Source organism: Chiloscyllium punctatum, chromosome 26 (assembly GCF_047496795.1).
Source record: "Chiloscyllium punctatum isolate Juve2018m chromosome 26, sChiPun1.3, whole genome shotgun sequence".
NCBI lineage: Eukaryota > Metazoa > Chordata > Chondrichthyes > Orectolobiformes > Hemiscylliidae > Chiloscyllium > Chiloscyllium punctatum.
This window is the reverse complement of record NC_092764.1, coordinates 49,203,588-49,228,270: the sequence shown is the minus strand read 5'-3', so window position 1 is coordinate 49,228,270 and position 24,683 is coordinate 49,203,588. Positions and strand designations below refer to the sequence as shown.

The 24,683-nt window shown below is 37.6% G+C and overlaps 1 protein-coding gene across 7 annotated transcripts in view; it reads left to right on the top strand.

Annotated features, from left to right (window-relative positions):
* The window catches only part of rpgrip1l (RPGRIP1 like), a 232,851-nt gene that overhangs the window by 116,112 nt on the left and 92,056 nt on the right, over positions 1-24,683 (top strand). For 6 of the 7 annotated variants that reach the window (XM_072547375.1, XM_072547374.1, XM_072547372.1 and 3 more), the window contains 6 exons: positions 2,080-2,532; positions 8,614-8,765; positions 14,361-14,709; positions 17,126-17,331; positions 18,851-18,925; positions 24,070-24,171. In XM_072547375.1, coding sequence (XP_072403476.1) covers positions 2,080-2,532; positions 8,614-8,765; positions 14,361-14,709; positions 17,126-17,331; positions 18,851-18,925; positions 24,070-24,171 — 1,337 coding nt within the window. Of the gene's footprint in view, positions 1-2,079; positions 2,533-8,613; positions 8,766-14,360; positions 14,710-17,125; positions 17,332-18,850; positions 18,926-24,069; positions 24,172-24,683 lie in introns of those variants that run through there. The other variant, XM_072547376.1, reaches the window with a different exon arrangement.

Here is a 24,683-nt window from a genome sequence, read left to right as displayed (position 1 = left end):
TGTAAATAGTTGCAGCACTCTGAAAATTGGTTGTAACACACTCTGCAGGACTTCCTATTCTTTTATTTCTAAACTTTAACTGAATTGTCAGAGCGCAGACCAGAAAATATCACCAAGGGCAAGAAGAATGGAGCAAATGGGGATGAAATAGTCTGCACCAATGGAGAAAAATAGGCACAATGCAATTGCGTAGCCTTGCATTAAAAAACATATTTTATTTTCCTTTATTTAGTTTTAAAACCTTATGCATAATTATTAGCCTTATTTAGACATTTCATTTTCATAATTACTCTGGATTTCTGAGTAAATAATTAGATTGGTAATTCATTACTCTTTAAATTTGCTGCTTATGAAAACAAGTACTAAACAAAAGTATTAAAGCCACCTGCAAGAACTGTCAAAGTAATTGTAGGAATAACTTGCAGGAGTTGTTTTCTTTGCAGTGGTTGATTAAGTTACTACACATGAATTTGTTATTCACCACAACTTTTAGCTATTATCTCGCTGTGAGATAAATAAGAAACCTTCACCCAACAGTAGGTTAATCACTCTGTTACCCAACATAAGTTACCATAAGACCATAAGACATAGGAGTGGAAGTAAGGCCATTCGGCCCATCGAGTCCACTCCGCCATTCAATCATGGCTGATGGGCATTTCAACTCCACTTACCCGCATTCTCCCCGTAGCCCTTAATTCCTCGAGACAACAAGAATCTATCAATCTCTGCCTTGAAGACATTTAGCGTCCCGGCCTCCACTGCACTCTGCGGCAATGAATTCCACAGGCCCACCACTCTCTGGCTGAAGAAATGTCTCCGCATTTCTGTTCTGAATTTACCCCCTCTAATTCTAAGGCTGTATCCACGGGTCCTAGTCTCCTCACCTAACGGAAACAATTTCTTAGCGTCCACCCTTTCTAAGCCATGTATTATCTTGTACGTCTCTATTAAGTCTCCCCTTAATCTTCTAAACTCCAATGAATACAGTCCCAGGATCCTCAGCCGTTCCTCATATATTAGACCTACCATTCCAGGGATCATCCATGTGACTCTCATGTTGACCTTTAGAGAATCCTCGACTAGCACTCCCAGATCCCTTTATACTTTGGCTTTACGAATTTTCTCACCGTTCAGAAAGTAGTGTGTGCTTTTATTCTTTTTGCCAAAGTGCAGACCTCGCATTTGTTCACGTTGAATTCCATCAGCCATTTCCTAGACCACTCTCCCAAACTGTCTAGATCTTTCTGCAGCCTCCCCACTTCCTCAGTAATACCTGCCTGTCCACCTAACTTCATATCATCTGCAAACTTCGCTAGAATGCCCCCACTCCCTTCATCCAGATCATTAATATATAATGTGAACACCCAATAACTACTCTTGTTTACAAGAAAATGATATTTTGTTTCTTCACTGCATCTATCTTTTCTCAGACCAGTCAAATTTTGGAATTCACTGTGAAGGAAGATTTCCTCAGCATAATTTGTGTTATAAAGCAATAAAGGCATGTATAAAAAAACCTACTTACAATTTTGCTAGCAATAACAAAACAAGAGTACCTTCCCCAATGTGGAAAAAGAATCTTACAGCTCTGTGACACCAGGTTGCATTTAAGTACTATACTTTTAATATATTTATTGAACATTGTTTTTTGAATGTCTTGAAAGAGTTTGGTGATGAAATCCTTTTTTGTCTATTTTGATACCCACACCATTTTGAGTATACTATGGGTTAACTACCTTTTAAAAGCAGTATCAGCAGCAGACCAGCATCATAGTAATTTCCTGTTGGAAGTTTTAATTAAGATGTCCTTATGTGTGTTAAAAAGACCTTTGGTATGCAGTGTTTCATTTGATTTATCCCAAAATAAATGTCAAGCTGTAATCCCTGCATGCTGAGTAGCTCATATTCTAGGAATTTGCAGGGCTATTTTCAATCTTCCGTACTGAAGAACTTGTTAAAAAAAACTGATAACAATGATGTTTATATTCTGGACCATCTGTTTTCCACATAGAGAAAATCTTGTCCTCTATTGCTTTAGTGAAAATATGGAAAAATCGCATCTGTTTTCATCTATTTCAGCCCAACTCAAAGACATAGCCTATGGCACCAAACAATTCAAATTCAAAACAGAAATAACAACCGATGATGAAGTTGATGAAATTGATGAAACTGTCCATTTAGAGCGTGGAGAAAATTTATTTGAGATCCATATCAGCAAAGTGATCTTCTCTTCTGAAGCTATTAAGGCTTTTGGAGAGCAAGAACCTGCTATTTTCTGTACCTATGCTTTCTATGACTATGAACTCCAGTCCACCCCTGTAATACATGGACTACAGCCAGTATTTGACTTCACATCTCAGTACGTTGTCCGAGTGGACGATGTCTTCCTCCAGTATTTACAGGAAAACACAGTAAAACTAGAGGTACAACTTGCATATGGCACAGACTATGAAACAATTGCAACATGCCAGTTGAGAATGCATGAAATCCTCGAAAAGAATGGCAGAATTTTTGGCACCGCATTTTTGGTTGGTAAGTAAATTGCACAACTAACAGATTATCTTATTTGTTTATGATAAGTCTACAAATTTTATTGAATTAAAGTAATACTCTCAAAATTTGTGTGCAGGCCATACTAATTGCATTGTACAAATATTACATCTTAGTTGCAGCCTAAGCCATTATTGGGTGTAGTACTGTTATGAATTAAACTCAACAATCCCACGTATGCTACAGCTTTTAGTTTTTTTTGCTAATATTAGCAAGAATTTATTGAAGTGGTTACAAGATTTTTGGCTATGGAAATATGGAGACGTGATTTTACATGATGGCACCGGTCATACTGATTTGAACGTACTTCTTTCCTTTTGGAAATTATGTTCAATGTTATAGTGGAATAGGAGGAGGAATAAGTGGTTATGGGAATTGAAGTTATGCTGCTCTTCTTTGTTTCAACCACAAGTACTAATTTACAATGTTAATTATTAAATAAATTCCATAACAGTTTTTCAGCAGAATTTTAAAGAAACTTTATAACTATTCTTCAAGCAAGCAATAGGCCTCTTTTAAAAATGCATGTTCTGATTTGTCCATACATCTACTTCATGTAATTCATGTTGTACTCAAGAAAGTTACTAGGTTGCATTTTATGTTTTCTTTACGCAACAAAGGACCATTAAAAATACGTATCTTTGAGTTTATATGGCATGTGACACTTTCATTATACTTTATCAATCTGATAACTAGTGTCAAACTCTAAAATGGAAAACTTACTACACATCTGAAAATGAAGATTTATTTTTGGTAAAATGCATTTTTTTAATAAATGATATGCAGATGGCGTTAACAAAGACTTGTTAGCATTAGTTTAATTTACAGTGAAACAAGACATTCCTTTAAAAAAGTTGAGCATTATGAGTCTGATTTAAAATTACTTTCTGCATTTGTGTGAAATGCCAAAATATATTACAGGAGAAGATTAATATGTTTTAGATCAACAAAATAGAGCTCATATTGTAAAAGGAAAAGTCATTTCACTGCCAAAGAGAAACAGAGATAGACCATGTGTTTTCTGTTCTTCTATTCTGTTTCTGGGCCCTCGTTTTTTAACCACTGGGAAATAATAAGCAGTTGTAGGTCTTTTTATAATTTTGGCAGTTATAGCTCAAAATTTTTGTATGATTGTTCCAAGTTGCATAAAACAACTTGTTTATCAGTAGATGTTTGGACGTTTCTATATAAACCTAATTAGCATTATGGATTTAATATAACTGGTATTATATACAGAAAACATGTTTGGTATTCTGTCACAGCAGATGGAAGCAATCTTTGCGACAGCAATACAGTGGAATCATTTTGGTTCTAAATCATCAAATATTAACTCTCTCTTTGCAGCACCTTTTTAAAATATCTGGCTTTTAAAATTCACCCCCTTGTAAAATTAGCCTTTCTCACTGCAGTTAAGTCTGCACAAAGTATTAAAATGACAATTTTTCTGACTATCTAAATAAAAGCTGAAACTTCTTGCTCCAAACTAAACTGCTGTTGAAATTGCATGCTGAAATTTCCATCATATTCAAGTCTTGAGCCCAAGGAGGTCACAAGTCCCATATAACCACACGGATATCCTGGAGTTGGTCAATTACTACCATTTCCGAGAGACTTGCCCAATTAGGGACAGCAGAAGGGCCACACAGGCCAGAGGGACAGTAGGAGTGCTCAAAACTAGGCATCTGATGTCACTATTGGAACTTCAAGATTGTGAGGACACCTCAAGCTGGAGGTACCATGTGACAATTTCTAAAATTGTAAAATGAACTGTTGCTACAGCTGCCAGACCATTATTGTGGAGAAGAAGCCCTTCCATGGCGTGGAATGTGGTTGTGATCCATTGATCTGGGGTTTCGATTTTAAGGGGTTATTGATAGGGTCCTAGCTCCCAACCTACCACCGCTGTAGCTAAAGAGATGACACAGCTCTGTCCTCAGTGGGAGTGCTCCCAACAACAGAAAGATACCTTCTCTATCATGAACGGTCCTTAATTGGGCACTAAAGTGGGGTTTTGACTTTCACTGAGAAATTTCCCCGGAGACAAGAATTTATTAGGGAGCTGCATGCAGCGTCTCCACCTCTCCAAGCCATTTCCCCCACCAAGCACCTCCACCAACCAGTCTACACAGGGCTGGAAAAATTCAACCCAGCATTTCAAGACTACTTTCATAGACTCATCATACATTGTTATTTGCAGTTTAATGTATAAGTGGAGAGCATTTTAGCAACCACTTTCCTTTTCAGAGTGTTTTATGCTTTTGTGAGTTCAGTTTTTAAGTTTCATTAATATCTGATAATTGTGGGTAATTAGATTAGTCACAATGAATCATTCAATATATTTGGAGGTGTGTGTTTCCAAAAGCATCACTGGTTTATTTTTGTACACCTACTTGTTTTACTTGCAATTTGTTTAATGTGTATGTTGTTATAGAATAAGTTACTGAGCTTTTCAAGATCTTGGGTAAAGCATGGTTTGGATAAGTCTACATATTGGTTAATCACAAACTAGATATTCTTAGAGCTTCTTTAAGTGATGCCTGTATCACAATATCCATGCAGAGGATTAGATTAGATTAGATTAGATTAGGACAGATTCTTATTGAACAGAGTATCACATTGTTCTGTTGATAATCAATATCGACCTAACATCAAGACATTATAAAATCCAAAAGTCTCAAATGGTGAAGACAATATCTCAACACTAAAGCGGCCCAGCAAAGAGAGGGACTCCAAGTACAGTTCACAACCAATGTAGAAAATGTTCACACATCCAACTCAGTTTCGGATCAGTTGGATGAAATAAAGTCAGTTGTGCTAGATTCCTGTCTTCAGTGCATCATCACCAAGACCACTTTGACGAAAACGATGCAGAAATAAGTGACCTCCTGAAACAAAAATGAGCAGTATTTATTGCTTGACAGAAGCAAAGAAAGTTGCATTCCAAAAGCTCTAGGTAATGCCCTGGAAGATAAAAGACAAGTGTAGTAGAAAAATAAAGCCTAAGATATCCAACAGTATGTTAACCATCATGATATGCAAAGCTTTTCTGAAACCACCAGTCATTTCTGAACCAGAGCCAAATGGGTAAAATCTCCTTCATTCACAGAATGGTGCCTTTCTTCTTTAGGTTGTACTGTCCATCAACACCAGAAAATATATTTCCAACTAATTGTGAATTCACAGTGGCAGCTGATATTTTCCAGGCAGTACCCAAGTACCCTGTGAGAGAATTCATGGGGTCACCTCATCAATGGGAGAGCTACAACAAGCAATCAAACAGATGAAAAATACAGTCTAGATGGTAAACTCTTCAATCTCAGCCACCTCGGTGCAGAAGCTAAACTGATCATGATGTCTATATATGATATGCAGATTGTAAATGGCTATCGTTGCCTATTCTTCAATAGATTTACAAGCTACTCTTGGTTTCTTAACATTTGCATGCAAGAATCAGCTGAGCATTGACTATTATTAAAACAAAGCTTGTCTATCAACAGAGACCTTCTCAGTGAAATATTCCACCGTCCATATATATTTCCCAAGCCTTAGCATCAACTTCTCAAGATTGACTGACTAGGAGATCCCACATTGCATCAGCTGCACCAAATCAACCTAGGACAAATTCTGACAGCAAGTGTTTGTTAACAAAACCTTCACAAGTTGACAAAATCCTTCGTGTACAGAGCAGTTGTCACTCCATATTCCCGTACTGCTGTGGAATCTGAATTGTGTGTCAACAATACAGAAAAGCTTTATAGATATTCCATTAACAATGCTTTGCCTCATGTGCTAGATTTTATGGGAGAATCATTGAACAAGTGCTCGTGTCTTTCTTGAAGCAAGCTCCACAAGCTTGAAACTCTTGAAAATGAACTATGCTGGATTGGACACTATTTTTGGACAGGCAATAAAGCATCTTCCCTTCTAAGTCCAGTTTCCTGAACTGACGATTTGCCAGCATTCAAGGGGAGAACAACAATAAATTCCATCAAAGACACTCTGAAGCGTGGGAGCATTGGCATCACTGACAGGGAGAAGCTTGCCACCATTAATTCAAAATAGCAACAACCTCAAGTTACATTATGCTTTGAGTCCAACGGTCTTAAAGATGAGGCAGGTTAGTGGCAGATAAAGAAAGAAAAGCAAACAATTCCTATATTCCAGATCCCACTATCTAATTGAATGTTCTGCGGTAATGACCTAAAGAATTGTGGACCTAGAATCAGCCTGGTCAGTCACATCAAGCCTGCTTGGCAGAAATTCATGACCCTGAGCAGATGTCATGCTTGAATGGAGGAAGCCACCGACTTTCAGTATTGTTTACTTTGTATGTCATGGTTATAAAAGAAAATTACTGATTTTTCAATGTTTTATGGAAAATATTGTTGCTTATAAATAGATATTTTGCTTTCATATTGGTCAATCAATAATTAGACAATGTTTGCAGTTTCTTTTCACAACCCATTAGGAGTTTCATTGTCAGACATATTTCTGTGAGGGGGAGCTGGATCTCAAACAACCTTTCTATTACATACATGGAAAAACACACAGTACTAATGCTTTCTTTTAGTACCTAGAAAATTACATTTCATGCTCCAGAGTTTCTTGGAAATCCATTAGAGCAATGCTTAAGATTTTGTCATCCAGCAAGGACACTGCATAGAATTCCATGTTTGAAACCTTGACTTGTTTCGATATATGCTGCCTGATGTGTCTCTCATGTTTCCTGTTTTTGTCACAAAAAGGGACTTTTTAAGTTATTAAGTTTCTTGTGGTTAAAGAAAGGTATCAGTTTCAAATACATGGGAGGACAAAGTCATATTGATGAGAAAGGTAGAATAACTGATGTAAAATGAAAGAGGATCTTTGCTTGCTAAGACACTCTAGGTTTTTTTAAGACGTGGCTGTTAGTAAATCCTCAAGTTTCAACGGTTTAATTTAAAAAGTGCTTGCTATGACACTATTGTGATATTTTCCATTTCCTACATCTGCCATCTATGACATCTATAAGTGCAATTTGCTAATTTATTGTTATTCCAATTTTGTGCTACAAGTATTTGCCTACAGGGATTGGCCAGAGACTGTCCAAACCTCCTAAAGTAGTCTTACTTCCAAAAAGGAGTTGAATCTTTTATTCAATAGCTGCTGGATTGAAAAATCTCTTTGGCATATGTCTTAATTGAGGTTTCTATGAGGCCAGCATTCTGCTTAGTTCACTTAGCAACAGGTTTAAACACAATTTAAATTACTACTTCCATTAACCAAGCAACAGAAAAAGTCAGTTCCTCAGATAATGTATAAAGAAAGCATTAGAGAAAAAATATTTGGTTACAATGTTGTAAACCTGTTCAAAATATTTTTTCATATGAAAGTAAAACACTTAAGATGCTGGAAATCTGAAATGTGAATAGAAAATGCAGTAAATACATAACAAGTGTGACAGCAAAGAGCAAGTTTAAGGTTTCTAAATTTTCAATAGAACCATGTATTTGAAACTGGTGTTTTTTTTAAGTTAAAACAGGCTTATTAGGTTCAGAATTATCTTTGTTTTGTGACAAAACAGGAAACACTGAAGACACTCAACAGGTAAAGGCAACATCTGTTAACATAAGTCAGGTTTTTGAACATGGAACACTTCTTTTCTTATGCCTGATTGTTCTGGATATATTTTATAATTCATCTGCAAATGTTATCAGGAGCAATGGAAAATTATTTGATATTTTTAATGGAAATTATGCCTCAAATGTGTAATAAATCATAAAATACAATAAGTGAGTTTATACTATCAATTTGTTTCTTATCTACAATTTGTATTCATAATTAAAAGGATATTGTGCAGATTACTGATTGTCCAGGATTAATATTATTAATTCCAAAACATCATGGAGATGGGGAAATCAAAATCCAGGGACTTATACTATTAAAAGTACAGCAACTATTTTGTCAATATATATATAGGCAATATTGCATTTATCATGTTCGTAACTTCTTTCAGTATGAAATGCAGTTTAATGTTTCATAACTGCTCTGACTGTCTTAAACCCAGTCTCCATTTGAATGTAGGTGGCAGACAAGATTCTGAAAATTATGGAACAATCGAGTATTGGTTTCGTTTACGTGTGCCAATGGCTCAGGCTATTCGGCTTTACAAAGAACGAACAAAAGCACTAGGATATATAGCTTCCCGTCATCATTCAGATGATCAAATGCAACAGGTGAACTCTTTGTCTTCATACATTTTAACTGCATTAACAGTTATTCAGTTTGACATTTAAGAATGTTTTGAAAAATGTTTGTTATAATAGAGCTTTTATAAATGAATGCAAGATTTTTAATCCTATCACATTGGTCAAAAAATACAGACTTAATTTTATGGTGCTGTAGCTGCCCGAAGACGAGCCTGGTCAATAATTAGCTGTTGTAAATAATGCAGAAGAATTTAACTGAACTTTAATTATCTCCTGATTAGACGTATGGCTCTTTGAAAATATATATGTTAAAGCGACAAGTTTGTGTCTTCATTTCATGTGGCTTTATAATAGATTTAAAATGGAAAATGCTCTGTCTTGGTAAGTTGCAAAATTGAAGGCAGTCATATCTTGAACATTTTGATTCTAATTGATTTTATCTTGGCCTTTGATCATTATTGTGTTCCAATTTTAAACTCTGTGGCTTGGATTTTGACTCCTAAGGCAGGAAATATCCCAACTGTCTGCACACCTGGGATAAAGCTAGTCCTGTCGCCCCTAGGTGCAAATCTGTGAGACAGGATATTTGAACGGCATGCTCCAATTACTTAGCAACCTTGTACAGTTGTTTTCTTAAACGCGAGACCCTTTAATCCTAACCTTTAATACCTCCACCAATACATGAGAACCTCATGCCAATGCAGAGTTTTCCTTCCCAACCACCCTTTGCCCTTACATCTTCCATGTTATTTCACCCAGTATCCACCATAGGCAGACATCAGGAGTCATACTGAGATGAAATAAAATAACATTCTAAAATCTATTATAGACTTTACAATTCTTGAAAGTCCATTCAAGACATTAAAATCCTTTCAAGTACTTAATCGAATATTTGTATTCAGAACTACACCTCAAAGATAGCTCATCATTTACCAACTCTTTTAGCTGTCAAGAAAACTGAACTCTGAGGCTCCCAATCTGATGTTTAAATGTTGTAGATAGCACAGAAGTATTAATACTGGTATAATGATAGCTCTCGGGACTATTGAAATTACTAAAACAAACATTTTTTGATTTTTAGGTATTGGCACGCACCTTTTCTATTTTTAAGGGTTTAGGATGTCACTAATTTGATAGCTTGACAGCTCAATAGACCGTATCTGCCCTTCAGGAGCACTTATGACTTCACTAAAGTGAAGACTCATACACAATGGACCCTTGCTCCAGCAAAAGTGCAAGCTTTATGAACTCAGCACAGAGTTCAGGTTTCCCACATGTGAGAGTCACATCTCTAACTTACTTCCCTCTTCCCCTCAACCCAACATAAATAGGGCCTGGTGGAAACTGGGGAAGAATCCAAGCTGCTTCTATGAAATGTCACAAATGTTTCATCCTGGCCAATTGACACTGCAAATTTCTACTATCCCACTGCCACCATCACAACTTCCTCACTACCACATGACCTATTGATCCTTGAGTGTTAGCACAGAGGAACTTGATGTGACCGTTTCATTTTTTAAGTTGCCAAATTGTGTATCCGTTCAGGGACAATGCAGTATCACCTAAAATTAGACACAGGCATTTCCAAATTTTTGGTTTTAAATTGAACTAATGTCATCTTACACCAGTTATGCCACTGTGATCAGAGAGCACAGAAGAACTCTTATTCAAGCATTTCAATGCAATTTGCAGCATCGCTGAAAATGTCAAATTTGATGTTAGTCAAAGTCAACTCCGACTACAAGGACTGAATTTTCCCAGCCCAAAAGTGACAAAGGTACGAGAAAGTAACTGGAAGCTACTTGTTAATACTTTGCCAACTCTGGGGGAATTCCTCAGGGATGCACTGGAAACTTGGTTGGCTACCTGGTACACAGAGGAGGATAATAAATTAATCCAATTAAGACATGGCTGAGGAGTAATTTCGTGTTGGCATTGATATACTACTGATGCCAGAATGGAACCAAACAATGTTTGGAGATCACCAGCTCAACCAAGGTGAACGAGAGGCTGCACAGCTCAATGACTGGATCTTAGGTGTGCAAAACTGCAGGCCCATCCAAGAGTAGGCTCGTGGAGGTGTTTTCATCAACCCCAATGGCCTTATTAGCTTCATGCATCTGTACATGATAGTTTCTATGCAGGCAGCCAAAGGCGTCTCCATACTGAAGAACTCTTCTGCTCGCATGCTTGCTTCAGCAGTGCTTACCTGTCCCGTAGGGAGCCACTGCAGTCCCTATGACTGAGCCTGCAATCTTGTAAGCCTGCCCACTATTTGTAGCTGAGCAGATACACTGATGACATGGAAAGGCTCAGGACCCCTATATAGACCCACCAAAACTTTGAAACATAAACCTCAGAAAGAAGCACACTTCGGCATTTAATCTGGCTTACATCATGTACAAAATGTGGAGTTAGATTAGATTCAGACATAAATATATTAATACCACATTTATCCTACATGCAGTGATGCAGTATTAATTTTCACAGTGATGAAATAAAGAACTACGCTGCTACTATCTGCTCAAAAGACTGTAAAATCAGGATGGTCAAACTCTATGTTCACAAGGATTACTGTGGACCAGGCTTCCGTTATGAGTTAAAACTTTGAGTTTTAAAGCAGCTAACAAGTATAGTTAGCTTTCTAATCATTAACGTGGCAATATAACAATTGTTTTCTTTGTTGGACTAACCTGACTTGTTTACATGAGTCAATTCCTAATCTTGCTGAAAGAAAGCTAACATATCCAGGTGTGTTTGTTGGCGAGTGATTAACTCAACACCCTTCTTGGGGTAATCAAGAAATATGAATTACTGGCTTAACCAACAAAGGAAGAACTCAGAATACCTGCATAAACAGTAATAGCATAGTGAGTTTGGATTAAGCATTGCAATCCTAATGATGGACACAGCTTGATGGTTTTAACTAAGGATTCTCCTGAAAGCCAAGTTTTCAGTGTACAACTGACTGCGTCTAAAAAAATGTCCATCCGGTATGAAATTGGCCTTCGCTTTGTCCATCTTTCAACTGGTCTCAACAAATCAATTTTTTGCAAAAGCACATATGACCAAGGTGAACCAGAAGTGCATTGGTCACTATATAGGTGTAGGTGCTTTTTAGTCATCTTTTACTCCTGTCAACCTTATTGATCAAAATACAATAGTGAGGATTTATGCACTGAATACAATTGTATGGAGTAAATTGAATAATGACAGTGCCTGGTTCATCAGCTCTTAAGATCTTAATGTGACAGGTATTACTATTTCAAGGGAGCCTCTACTTCATTAAGTTAAGAGCCTGGTTAACCATTTTGGGCTAGTTTCGACTGCAGTTGCAGTATTTTAAAACATTTTAAATTTACTTTTGGAGATGCACTAGCTATTCTCTCTTTGTGTAATGTTATTAACCTTCCTGCTGCATTGCTGCCATTTCTATTTCCATGGCTGTGGTCTCATTTGCTAACGTTTTCTGCTCACTTTACTGGAGAAACGTGGATTCAGCACATCAGTACTCTGGCTACTGAACACTGGAGTTGGCTCTAGATATTTCGGACTTGCTTGAGCATCTGCACTGACGACCCGAGATTCTGTATTAGGACTTTGGGTGGAGGTGGTTACTCAAATTGATTCTCCCAAGAAGAGGTGCAAGCCATCTTTAAATAGCTTAGGTCGAATTTGGCACAGTGGTGGTACCCCTAACTCTGGACCAGAAAGTCAAAAGTTCTAATCCCACCTCCAGATATGTGTCATAACACCTTGATTAAAAATATCTTGCATGTATATAATTTTACAGCCAACTTTAGCTGATCTGCAAACAAACAGGTTATCTACTGCTAGCATTCCATTTATTTAAGTTCATGAGCCAAGGATTCCAGTTTGGTAGAATCAGAATGCCTACCATATGGAAGTAGGCATTTAACCCATCAAGGCTACACTGACCTTCTGAAGAACATCCAACCCAGATACCCAACCCCTCTAACCCTGCACTTCCCATGACTAATCTACCTAGCCTGAAAATCCCTGGATGCAATGTAGCATGGCCAAACCACACAGTCTGCACATCTTTGGACTATGGGAGGAAACCAGAGCACCCAGAAGAAACCCATGCAGACACAGGAAGAATGTGCAAACTCCACATAGACAGTCGCCTGAGGGTGGAATTGAGCCTGGGACCCTGACGCTGTGAGCAACAGTGCTAAGCGCTGAGCCATGTGCTGCCCCATTTCTCTACTTAATTGTACTCGCACCTTCAGGCTCTGGCTGCATGAGCCAAAAGTGTTGCAGATTTATTTGTAGATTTACGTAACATGCTGAGTTTTACAAAAGTCATCTACTACTGCAGCAGGAATAATCAATATTTTCCATGGAATGAAACTATAAAAGCAAAGACAATCAATGGAGTTTCAGTATTTTCAGACAATATCAAAGGAAGAGATTAACTAGACATTACTTCTTTGCTGTTTTAAAGATGCTGTATAAATACAAATTGTTCATTCTTTCTTTCTTAGACACATAGAAGTGTCAAAGGGAGAATTGTTCCCAATTTCCCACTGTTCTATTAATATCATGTAGGCAGTATTCATGTAAGAACTTTGGTGAGACAGGAAAATTACTCAAAGCTCTGTCCAATCCACTGTAATGATGTACATGAATACACCAGTTGATTTTAAGCTTACATACAGTAAGTATTTATTTTCTGTACAGTCACTGATCAGTTATTAGAAGGTTTGACAAATTTAATGTCAGCTGCTGTGGAAGTAAAGAATAGTGCTCTTGTGTTTACAAGCGTGTTCCTACCTACTTGTTAGCATTGCACAAACATCAGGAATCTTGCTGCAGGAGATGGAAGTTCTGTTAAAAAAATTACCAATGGCCTGACCTACAATTATTTGTCAAATCACTCAGTCTCTTCGGATATAAATTGGAGGCCACCATGTACATGTGGAATTAATGAGTTTAATGTACACAGAATCGACTTCCTGGCCCACAATATCATCACAAACCTCCAACTGCTCAATGTCCAACATTTCTCATTTATTGTTCGTCCAGTCAGAATTCGCAATGACGCTCCCTAGGGGAATCTTAGTCACTCCCCTCCCACAAGCTGTTTGGCAAAAAATATACAATCAGTGCATACATCATGGAGCCTCAGAACTGGTACCAGAATGGAGATTCGTCTCCACAGCTATAGTTATGGTGTCAGACATTGCTACCCCAAAATTTCATACTGCAACCCACACTTAAGGAAGCCCTGACCAGAGAATTATAAGTTGCTGTATTAAGTTACATTGATATATTTTTTTTTAATCCTTCCCACTTCTATCATGAATGTTTCTGTTCTATTGGGCAAATATTAACATGACACCAAAGGTAAGACAATTTTAAAGTAACCTGACAATGGGACACTCATGGGGTTTTACACCACATCCAAGATGATTTTCCACTAATTTCAGTGGAGAATAAAATCAGGCATAGTCAAAGGCCAGCATTGTACTTGATCTCATCAGTTCCAAAGTGAGTGGGTTGAGTTAAAAATGCTGCCTACTTCTTTAAGCATATAGCTGCTTGCAAACCTGAAGTAGCCTTTGATTAAAATGTCTTTTTCTCTCTATGAACCCTTAGGCACACACTACAGCTCTGACAGATGGTAATCTGAATGAACTTCATATTATTATAAAATCCTGTGACAATCTGCAAGCCAGAAGGAAGAATCACCAGCCAAATCCTTATGCTGTCTACAAGTTCTTTGATTTTGCAGATCATGATACAGCCATTATTCCAAACAGCAACAACCCACAGTTTGATGATCACATGAAATTTCCAGTACCAATTACCACAGAACTTGATCGATATTTAAAGTCAGAATCATTAACTGTTTATGTGTTTGATGATGCAGAACCTGATGATACTTTTTACCTAGGAAAAGTGAAAGTTCCCCTTATTTCATTAGCTCACAACAAGTATATCATAGGTAATAGTATAAATACTTTGCTATTCTTGATATGTAATCTTTTTTGTGTCAATCGTAGCCATCTGAGATACCACAGTCCCTATAAAAGCTGCCCTGACCCAGCAGATGGTAACTATAATCAAGAGACCTGGTGTGACTCTGATTGGCTTTAGTGCACTTTAGTTGAAAGGATTAACTTGGTCCTCTCTCTTATACACTCTTTGTTTTAGATCTGGTATCATACAATGAGAAGGGGATAATTAGTAGTCATGGTATCATACAAACTTTAGGGAAGAGTGACCAAAATGTGCAGGAATTTTCCATCAAATTTGTAAGCCAGGCTGTTCAATCTGAAGCTGTCATAAATCTAATTAAAGGACACTATGAAGGCATGAATGACAAGTTGGTCATGGCGAATTGAGAAAATACATTGCCTTTCTATCATTGTAAATGGTAATGGCTTGTATTTAAAGAATTATTACATGGTTTTAAACAAATAGACCTTCCTTTAAGGCATTAAAAGCCAACAGGAAAGTGAGTCAACAAAGGGAGTAGAAGATTATATTAGATCAAAGGAGGAGGCTTGTAATGTTGCCAAAGTAAGTAGTACTGTAATCATGAATTTTAGAATTTAGCAAAGAAGGACCAAGATACTCCTAAGGAAGGAGACAAAAAAAATGAATGTAAATTAGCAGGAAACATAAAAATGTGCTGCAATAGCTTCTATAAGAATATTGAAAGGAAAAGATTATCAAAGATGTTTGATAACTTGGTTGGTCCATTGGATGCTGGATGAAACTGGAAAATTTATAATGGAAGTAAGGAGGTGTTGAAGAAGCTAAATTAATTTTTATTGTTTTTATGGAAAAAGATACAATAAGTCTCCCAGAGATATTAAAGATCCAAGGAATGAGTAAGAATGAGGAACAGAAAGAAATTAATGCTAATAAAAAAGTAGTATTGAAGAATTAATGGGATTAGAAATTAAGAAATCCCCAGAACCCAATCATCCAATGGCTTTGGAGATGATGAATGCATTGGTGGTCATCTTTCAAAATGCTACAGATTCTGAACAGTCCCTACAGTTTACAATGTTGTAAATGTAACCCCACTTTTTAAGAAAGGAGAGAAGGAGAATACAGGAAGTTCTAAACCTGTTAGCTTGACATCATTGGGGAAAATATTAAAATCTATTATATGAGATGTAATAACTGGATAATTGGAAAACAATGGTATGATTGAGCAGAGATATTGTGGTTTTATGAAAGAGACGTACTGTTTGAGAAACCTATTCAAGTTCTGTTAGCTTGTTTCTAGCAGAGAGGGGGGAATCAATGGATGTATTCAACCTAAAAGGTTGACACAGATTGAAAATTCATTAACGGAAAGAAAACAGAGTAAGAATAAATGGGTCATTCTCAGTTAGCAGCTATAACTGGTATTGGAAAGATCAGTGCTTGGACCTAACTGTTCACAATCTATTTCCATGATTTTGATGTGCAAACCAAATGTAATATTTCAATTTGCAGATGACAAAAAAACTAGATGTGTTGTGAAAATGCTGAAAAGAGGCTTTGAGGAGATTCAGGCAGGTCAAGTTAATTGACAACAGCATGGCAGATGGAATATAATGTGGATGAATGAGGTATGGCAGCAGCAGTGGAGCTGCAGAGTACTTGTAAATAGTGAGATTGTGAAGTGTTACTGTCCAAAATAACCTGAATATCTGTGTTCATAGTTCACTGAAAGCTAATGTACAAGTGCAGCAAGCAATTATCAAAGCAAATGGTATGTGGTCTTTTAAGAGAATTTGAGCATAGGAGTAAAAATGTCTTAATTTAACTTCATAGAACCTTGATAGGAGCATTATGTTCAATTTTGTTTCCTTGCCTGGGAAGATATGTACTTATTAGAGGGGAAGTACAGCACAAGTTCAACAGATTATTTCGTAGAATGGCACAACTGTCCTATGGAACAGAGTGGGGCTATATTCTCAAGTGTTTAGAAGAGTGAGAGGTGATCTCATTGAAACTTACAAAGCTCTTAAAGGCTAGATAGCGTAGTTGCAGTAAATATATTTCCCCAGGCTGAGGCATCAAGAACCAGAGGAACAGACTCAGAATAATGAGCAAGCTGTTTAGAACTGAGATGAGGAAAAATATCTTCAGTCTGAAGGTAGTGAGTCTTTGGAATTCTCTATCCCAGATAGCAATGAAAACTCAGTAATTGAATATGATCAAGACAGTGTTTGTGAGATTTGTAGATACTGATGACCTCAAAATATATCAAGATAGCATAGCAAATTGGTATTGAATTCGATGATAGGCCATGATATGGAATAGTGGAGCAGCTTGACTGGTTGGATGATCGTCTCCTATGTTCTACTTTCCTATGATTAAAAGTGTCCTATCATGCATCTTAATTCATTTATTTCCAGGAACATTTGAACTCATGAATTTTGAAGGACTAGTCAATGGCACAATAAATGTTGAAATAAAATGGATGGCTTCATACTTGCCATCAAATGAATCCATAATGAGAATTGATCAACGTGAGGTAATCCCAAAGGAAGAACGAGAAAAGTTGCCAGTAAAAGAGGAATTCAACAAATCCTCACCTACAGTATCTGAGGATCCAGTTTTGGTAACTAATTTTATTCAATTGAATGATTTAAAATATTGCTTGATTTTCTCCGTTTATCAAAGTTGTTAATATTTCCATGAGTTGTAGCATGATTAATTTATTCTTGATATTGTTTCTCTGACAGAAGAATTATGTAAGGGAAAATATCTGCTTCATTAGCTGTAGAAAGCTATTAAAATGAATGGATGAAAAATTATTGTTGCACACACATGACTTCTCAATGGGTAAAAGTGCACAACAGGAACAATTAGAAAATTTATTATTATGTTTAAAATGGATGAAGATGGATAAGTGCAATGATGTAGAACATTGGAGCATTGGCAGCTAAGATCAGGAAGTGGTATAAACGAAGATTCATTTTACCAATCCACTCAGTCCTTTATTTATCTGCACTACTACAAAGATGTGAAGCAAGGATATCATCTCTTGTGGGAAAGGGAAAATCAAATGGACAGTTTTCATTGAATTGCTTTCGTGATTTTTTTTGAAAATTAGTCAGTAGTTAAGAAAATAGTATGTTTACCGTAACCCCTGGATACATAAAGTATATAGGCGGATGTGGGTATTGCAGATGCTGGAGATTAGAATCGAGATTAGAGTGGTGCTGGAAATACACAGCAAATCAGGTAGCATCTGAGGAGCAGGAAAATAGTTTCAGGCAAAAACTCATCATCAGAAATTAGGCTTGGAGCAATAAATGGGAGGGTGTGGGACTGGGGAGAAGATAGCTGAGAGTGCAATAGGTGGATGGAGAGGAGGATGGAGTGGATAGATAGGAAGGAAGATTGACAGGTGGGACAGGTCATGGCATCAATGTAGAGGGGAGACTGGATGCCTTCTCACAGAGTGCTTCAGAAAACATCTCTGGGACACCCGGACCAATCAACCCCATCACCCCGTGGCCAAACATTTCAACTCCATCTCCCACTCTGCTGAGGACATGCAGGTCTCTGGCCTCCTCCATCGCCAATCCCTCACCAACCGACGCCTGGAGGAAGAATGCTTCACTTTTTGCCTCGGGACCCTTCAACCCCTTGGCAGTAATGTGGACTTTACCAGTTTCCATATTTCCCCTCCCCCTACCTTACCGCAGTTCCAAACATCCAGCTTAGCACCGTCCTCATGACTTGTCCACCTGTCAATCTTCCTTCCCACCTACCTGCTTCACACTCCTCTCTGACCTATCACCTTTACCCCCACCTCCATCCACCTATTGCACTTTCAGCAACCTTCTCCCCAGCCCCACGCCACCTCCCTCCCATTTATCTCTCCACCCTCAAAGCTCCCAGCCTCATTCCTGATGAAGGGCTTTTACCCGAAACATCGATTTTCCTGCTCTTCGGATGCTGCCTGACCTGCTCTGCTTTTCCAGCAATGCTCTAATCTTGACGACCGAAAGTATATGCCTGAGCACTAACAAGGGGAAACTATTAAAGTGAATAATTGATAAATTCTTAGTAATGTAAGAATAAACACCAAAATCTTTAAAGATTCCACGGAACATGTTGTTTTGGTGCAGAAACCTAAAAAGCAAATACCTAATCGTGAAGAAAGAAGAGTATCGTGGGCAGATATGGATTCTTCTGAGAGTCTCGTAAGTGAATTATATTACTGCCCATTTTTTGCTGCAGTGGACTATCAAATATCTACTGTAATGTGGAATTCTAGCAAGGTTCAGTAGTCATAACTAGCACTGACACGATGTTAAAATGGAACCTGAACTCAGAAAGACATCTTAACTTTCTATGGTGATTTTAATTTCTATCTACCATGCAACAACATGAAAATCATGCTGTGTAATGCATTTCAATCACGAGACGCCATTTTCACTAAGCTAATGGCAGACAAAATATGAGGAATTATAAATTAATTTATTCAAAGCTTGTAAGAAAATGGAAGATCAAAAAACAATTGCAAATACAATTAGGAAAGGTCTTTTCACCCTACAGATTCTTTCCTCTAAGTATTTACAGTCACCCAGCGTGATTTAATTTCCCAAGAAATTCTGCCTGCATGAATTCTGTCTGAACCTCTAGGAATGTGAAACAAATGTCACATTTCTACTTTCGAGTTTTAAGCTTCTATTCGCCAAATAACGTTTGGCATCCGAGAAATACATAAACCTTTGTTTTTACTTTCCATTAAGTATTTTATCTTCTTAGCATTGACCTATCTCTTGCTGCCAGTCCTGCCTGCAACCAGATATTTATCCACCTCCTTTTGAAGAATTTAATGAAGTACATTTCCTGAGAGCATGTTTTGCATGTACTATGTGAGGAAACATTTTTCTAATCTTTGGTATCAATTGAGACTTGTTTATTAAAGCTCTTTACTCTAGTTCTGGGCTTACAGTTTTGGTCAGACTTGATTGGTTCTGCAAAGTTAGACACTTCATTGGTTTGGGAGTGTGCAAGGATGTGAGGGACCTGAATTGGGATGCTGGTATGTTTTTCCCTCTCTCAGTTACTGGTGACCTGCATAACCTTGCAGCATTTCTCTTTTTATTTTAATTTTTTTTCCATTGCAGTTATTTCTGAATTTTTCTTATATTATTTCTCATGTATTTCCTTGTTCCATTGATCTTTGTATAATTTTTAATTGGTTAACTGGGATATATCACTTACTCCTCTTTGTTTTGAGATTTCCAAGATATTTGTTTGACCATTCCACATAATAGCTGTACTACTTAGCAAAGTACCATGGAGGTCTCAAATGTCTCGCCACATTTCCAAGGTTGTGCCCTGATTTGGGGCAGTTAGGTACATTATATTGGAAGAGGGTTGACACGGGCTGCAATTAGCAAAGGGAGGCAAAATGATTAGATTTGATTATGATTAGATTCCCTACAGTATGGAAATGCCCTTCGGCCCAACAAGTCCATACATATCCTCCGAAGAGTAACCCACCGAAACCCATTTACCTACCCTATATTCACCCCTGACTAATGAACCTACCACTATGGGAAACTTAGCATGACCAATTCACCTGACCTGCACATCTTTGGACTGTGGGAGGAAACTGGAGCACTCAGAGGAAACCCACGCAGTCATGGGGAGAATGTGTAAACTCCACACAGACAGTCACCCAAGGTGGGAATCAAACCCGGGACCCTGGCGCTGTGAGGCAGCATTGCTAACCACTGAACCATCATGCTGCCCAAAATGTTACCTTGAGAATCCAGGGAAGCCATGGGAAATGTTCTAAATATTCATATTTTATTGTGTCGGCATCTCCCACCTCCTTTTATGGCAGTGTTTACCTAGTTCTGAGAAGATCTCTAATTGCACAGTATAAGCCTAATTTAAATATTCTAATCAGTTGTTTTGTCTCTCCACAGCAGTACATTAGATTGCTGTGAAAATGGTGGCAGGAACACATATGGGCTTGAAAACATGTTTCTTGTTTAAAATATTTCACACTCTTCCAGCTTTCCCTTCCCATCATGTGAGGTCCATATCTCGTCTTGATGCCTTCATTCCCACCAAAAACATCTGGCTTACCTTTTGCTTTTGACTATTGAAGAAAGATTGAAGAAATATGAATCTTCTTTTGTCCTTTCAAAATTGTGAATGGACATGTTTGAATATTTCCAGCACTTTCTATTTGTATTTCAATTTTATGATTTCTATTTGTTTCAAGCAACAGCCCAACAAAGTCAGACTAAACAAATCCTTACGATCAATATCCCAGATTTTTCCATCATCATCCATCAGTATGTTTTTTCCCAGTAGCAGGACAATCCCACCAGTAGTAGCAAGTCTCAGGGATTAGCCCTGAGAGTCAATTAATATTGATTTCAGACCTCAAGAACCTTAGTATCAAATCAGAAACAAACAAAGAAATCCCCTGTAAATTCCGATATCCCATTCTCCTCCAACGCCCCCCCCCCTCCCATTAATATATTAGTGCAAGCATGCCTCAGTAGTACTAGTACAGATCAAATTGACTGAGACTAAAGGACACAACAGCTAGACTGAACCTGCAGTAGGTGGTGAAAAAACAAAGAGAAAGGCCTAATAGGCCTTGAATTTGAAAACCCACCTGTCACAGTACATCTATCCTTGGCAGTGTTAGTAGAAATGACCACTTCAAATCTGTCATCATGTTGAAAACCCTCAGCCATTGTCTAATTGCATTAGATTCAGAACAGATCCAGCATGTCTAAACAGGGTATCTATGTTGCACTGTAGAAAATCAGCACCAGAATTGTATTCAACCATGATCAATCTGTAATCTCATGACCTGGCATATTTTGTACTCTGCCATTATCACCAAGCCAAGGAATTAAACCTGATCTATTGAGGTCAGCAGCAAAGCACATCAGGAGCAGCAACAGGATTTTATAAAAATGTAATACAAACTTGTGCAGCTAATTAAAACATGAAGATATGATGTCAATGCTATCACGGAAACATGATTGAGGGAGGGGCAGAACTGGCAGCTTAATATTCTCAGATATAGGGTCTTCAACTGAGACAGGGAAGGAGGTAAAAGAGGAAGGGGTGTGACAGTTTTGATCAGGAAGTCAATTACAGCAGTAGGTGGGATGGCATCTTAGAAGGCTCCTCAAATGAAGGCAAATAGGTAGAACTTAAAAAGCAGCAAGGAGAAATCATATTGCTAGGAGTGTACTATAGGCCCACTAATGGTCCAAAAGAAATAGAAGAACAGAAATGTCGGCAAATTTAAGAGAAGTGTAAAAGTAATAGGGTAGTGATCATAGGGGATTTCAACTTCCCCAACATTAACTGGGGTAATGATAGTGTGAATGGTTTAGAGGGAGCAGAATTCTTAAAAATGCATCCAGGAGATTTTTTGAAGACAGTATGTAGAAGGCCCTATGAGAGAGAGAGAGGGAGGGTGGTCCGCATCTTAATTTTAAGTAATGGGACCAGGCACGTAGTTGAAATATCAGTGAGGTAACATTTTGTAGATAGTGATCATAGCTCAAATAGATTCAAGGTTGTTATAGAAAAAGACAAGGATGGATCTGAAATCCAACTTCTAAACTGGAGGAAGGTCAATTTTAAGAAGATCAGGTATGTTTTGGCCGGAGTGGACTAAAAACAAATATTTTTAAGTACATCTATGTCAGGGCAGTGGGATGCATTCCAGAAGGAATTGGGGAGAATATGGGGCCAACATGTTCCAATAAATCCAAAAAGTATGATCAACAAATTCCGCAAACCCTAGATATCAAGGGATACACAGTATTAGATAAAGCAAAAAAGAAATACTTATGGCAGACACCCAGGGCTTAAAACAGCAGAAGCCCTAGAGGAGTGCAGAATGTGCAAGGGGAAGATTAAAAAGAAAATCAGGAAAGCAGAAATTCTCCAGGAAAAAATAATGACAAGTAAAATAAAAGAAAATCCTAAGTTATTTTACAAGGAAACTCAGGATTAAGGATAAAAGTTAACTAGGGAAAGATAGGGCCATTAAAGACCTTATTGAAAGCATTGGTGAAGTCCAAGTAGACTATGTTGAATGCCTTGCCCTCACCCATACACCTGATTACCTCTTTGAAAAACTCAATCAAATTGGTCAGACATGCAGATTGATACTAAATGCTAATTTGTGCATGGAGCCAGAGAACATAGGTAGGGTTCTAAATGAATACTTTGTCTCTCTCACTAGTGAACATTGACACAATGTGGGTATAGAAATCAGGGAGAAGGACTGTAGTATACTTAAAGACGTTAGCATAGACAGGAGGTTCTGAATGGTATGGCACGCTTAAAAGTGGGTAAATCTCCACCAGATGAAATATATTCCAGGGCTGTTGAGTGAGGTAAAGGATGAAATAGTTGGTGTATTGACAATAATTTTCAGTTCTTCCCTGGCCACAGTAGAGGTGCCAAAGGACTGGAAAACAGCCAATGTGGTACCATTATTCAAGAAGGTGGCAAGAGATACATCCGGAAACTACAGGTCAGTCAGTCTAACTTTGGCAGTGGGAAATTGTTGGAAGCAATTCTGAGGGACAGAATTAACCTGCAGTTGGAGAGACAAGGATTAATCAAGAGGTGGGCATGTCTAACCTACTTGGCTGAATTTCCTGAAGGAGTGGCAAGGTCTGTCGATGCTAGCATTGCATTTGATGTGGTCTGCTTGGACTTCAGCAAGGTTTTTGATAAGATCCCACATGGGGGACTGATAACAAGGGTAACAGCTCATAGGATCTAAAGAAATTTGGTAAATACAGAATTAGCTGAGTGGTTGGAAGCAGAGCAGTGTTTTTGTGACTTGAAGCCTGTGTCTAGTGGGGTTCCGCTGTATTGTCAGTGTCATGACCCTTGCTGTTTGTGGTTATATAAATAATTTAGACTTGAATGTAGAAGGTTATTTTTTTTCCTCAAACGGTAGTATGCTCTTGAAATTATTGACAAGGTAAGCGAGTTAAAGCAAACTCAATGGGAAGTTGAATTTTACGTGTATGCTCAGATGAGTGAGTTGCAATGCGAGGGGATAAGGTGGGTTGAGGGATTTTTCCATCCTTTACTTTTCACATTTACTATCCATTGTGTTAACTTCTCTTTTGACATTGAAGGACTTTCATTTCAATTTTCTGTCATTTGCATTGTTTTATTCAGTAGAACTCCACTGCCTTACTTTCATACCTTGCAACTGAAGTCAACAACTTGCAATAATTTAACATAGTTGTTTTAAAAAAGTTACTAATTATGTCAGTCATTGTTAGTTGTGTATCTAACTCATTCGTGTTTTATCAATTTGAAGATAATTAAAGGAACAAAACGTTCTGACGACCATATTGCTGATGTTACAAGCAAAACAAATGAGGCAAAAATTGCTACAACAGAGCCGGAACCAATTAATCAGGTATGTGAAAAAAAATCTTATTCTGACTTGGTGGAGTTCTATACATTTTTTTAGCCTGTTTTAAAGAGTTAAATCATTAGGGTAACTTTCTTTTATATTAAATGTGAACCAGTTCCTTCCTTGTCTGACCATTGTTATCAAACTTGGCCTGATGGATGGTATTGATGGGCTGTGTTCATTGTCCTGAAAAACGATTGCAATAAGAGAAGAAATAGTGCCTTGGCAGTTTTTTTTTCATTCTGCAGATGATAACCAGAAAAGAAGAATACATAAACAGCTTTACAAAGCCTTACTTAAAGAAATATGTATAAAATGAAGTTCGTCCTGCATGTCCCAAAGCTCAAATTGTCACTTTTGGCCATTTTCTTACATTCTGATTTCAAGACATGAGATTTTGTTTCTGTTCATTTTTAGTTACATAGTGGAGAATCTTCATGAATTGTTTGTACCAACAAGCGTATATCTTTAGAAAATAAACAAAGACTACAAGTTGGTTCAGGCCACTTTTGAAA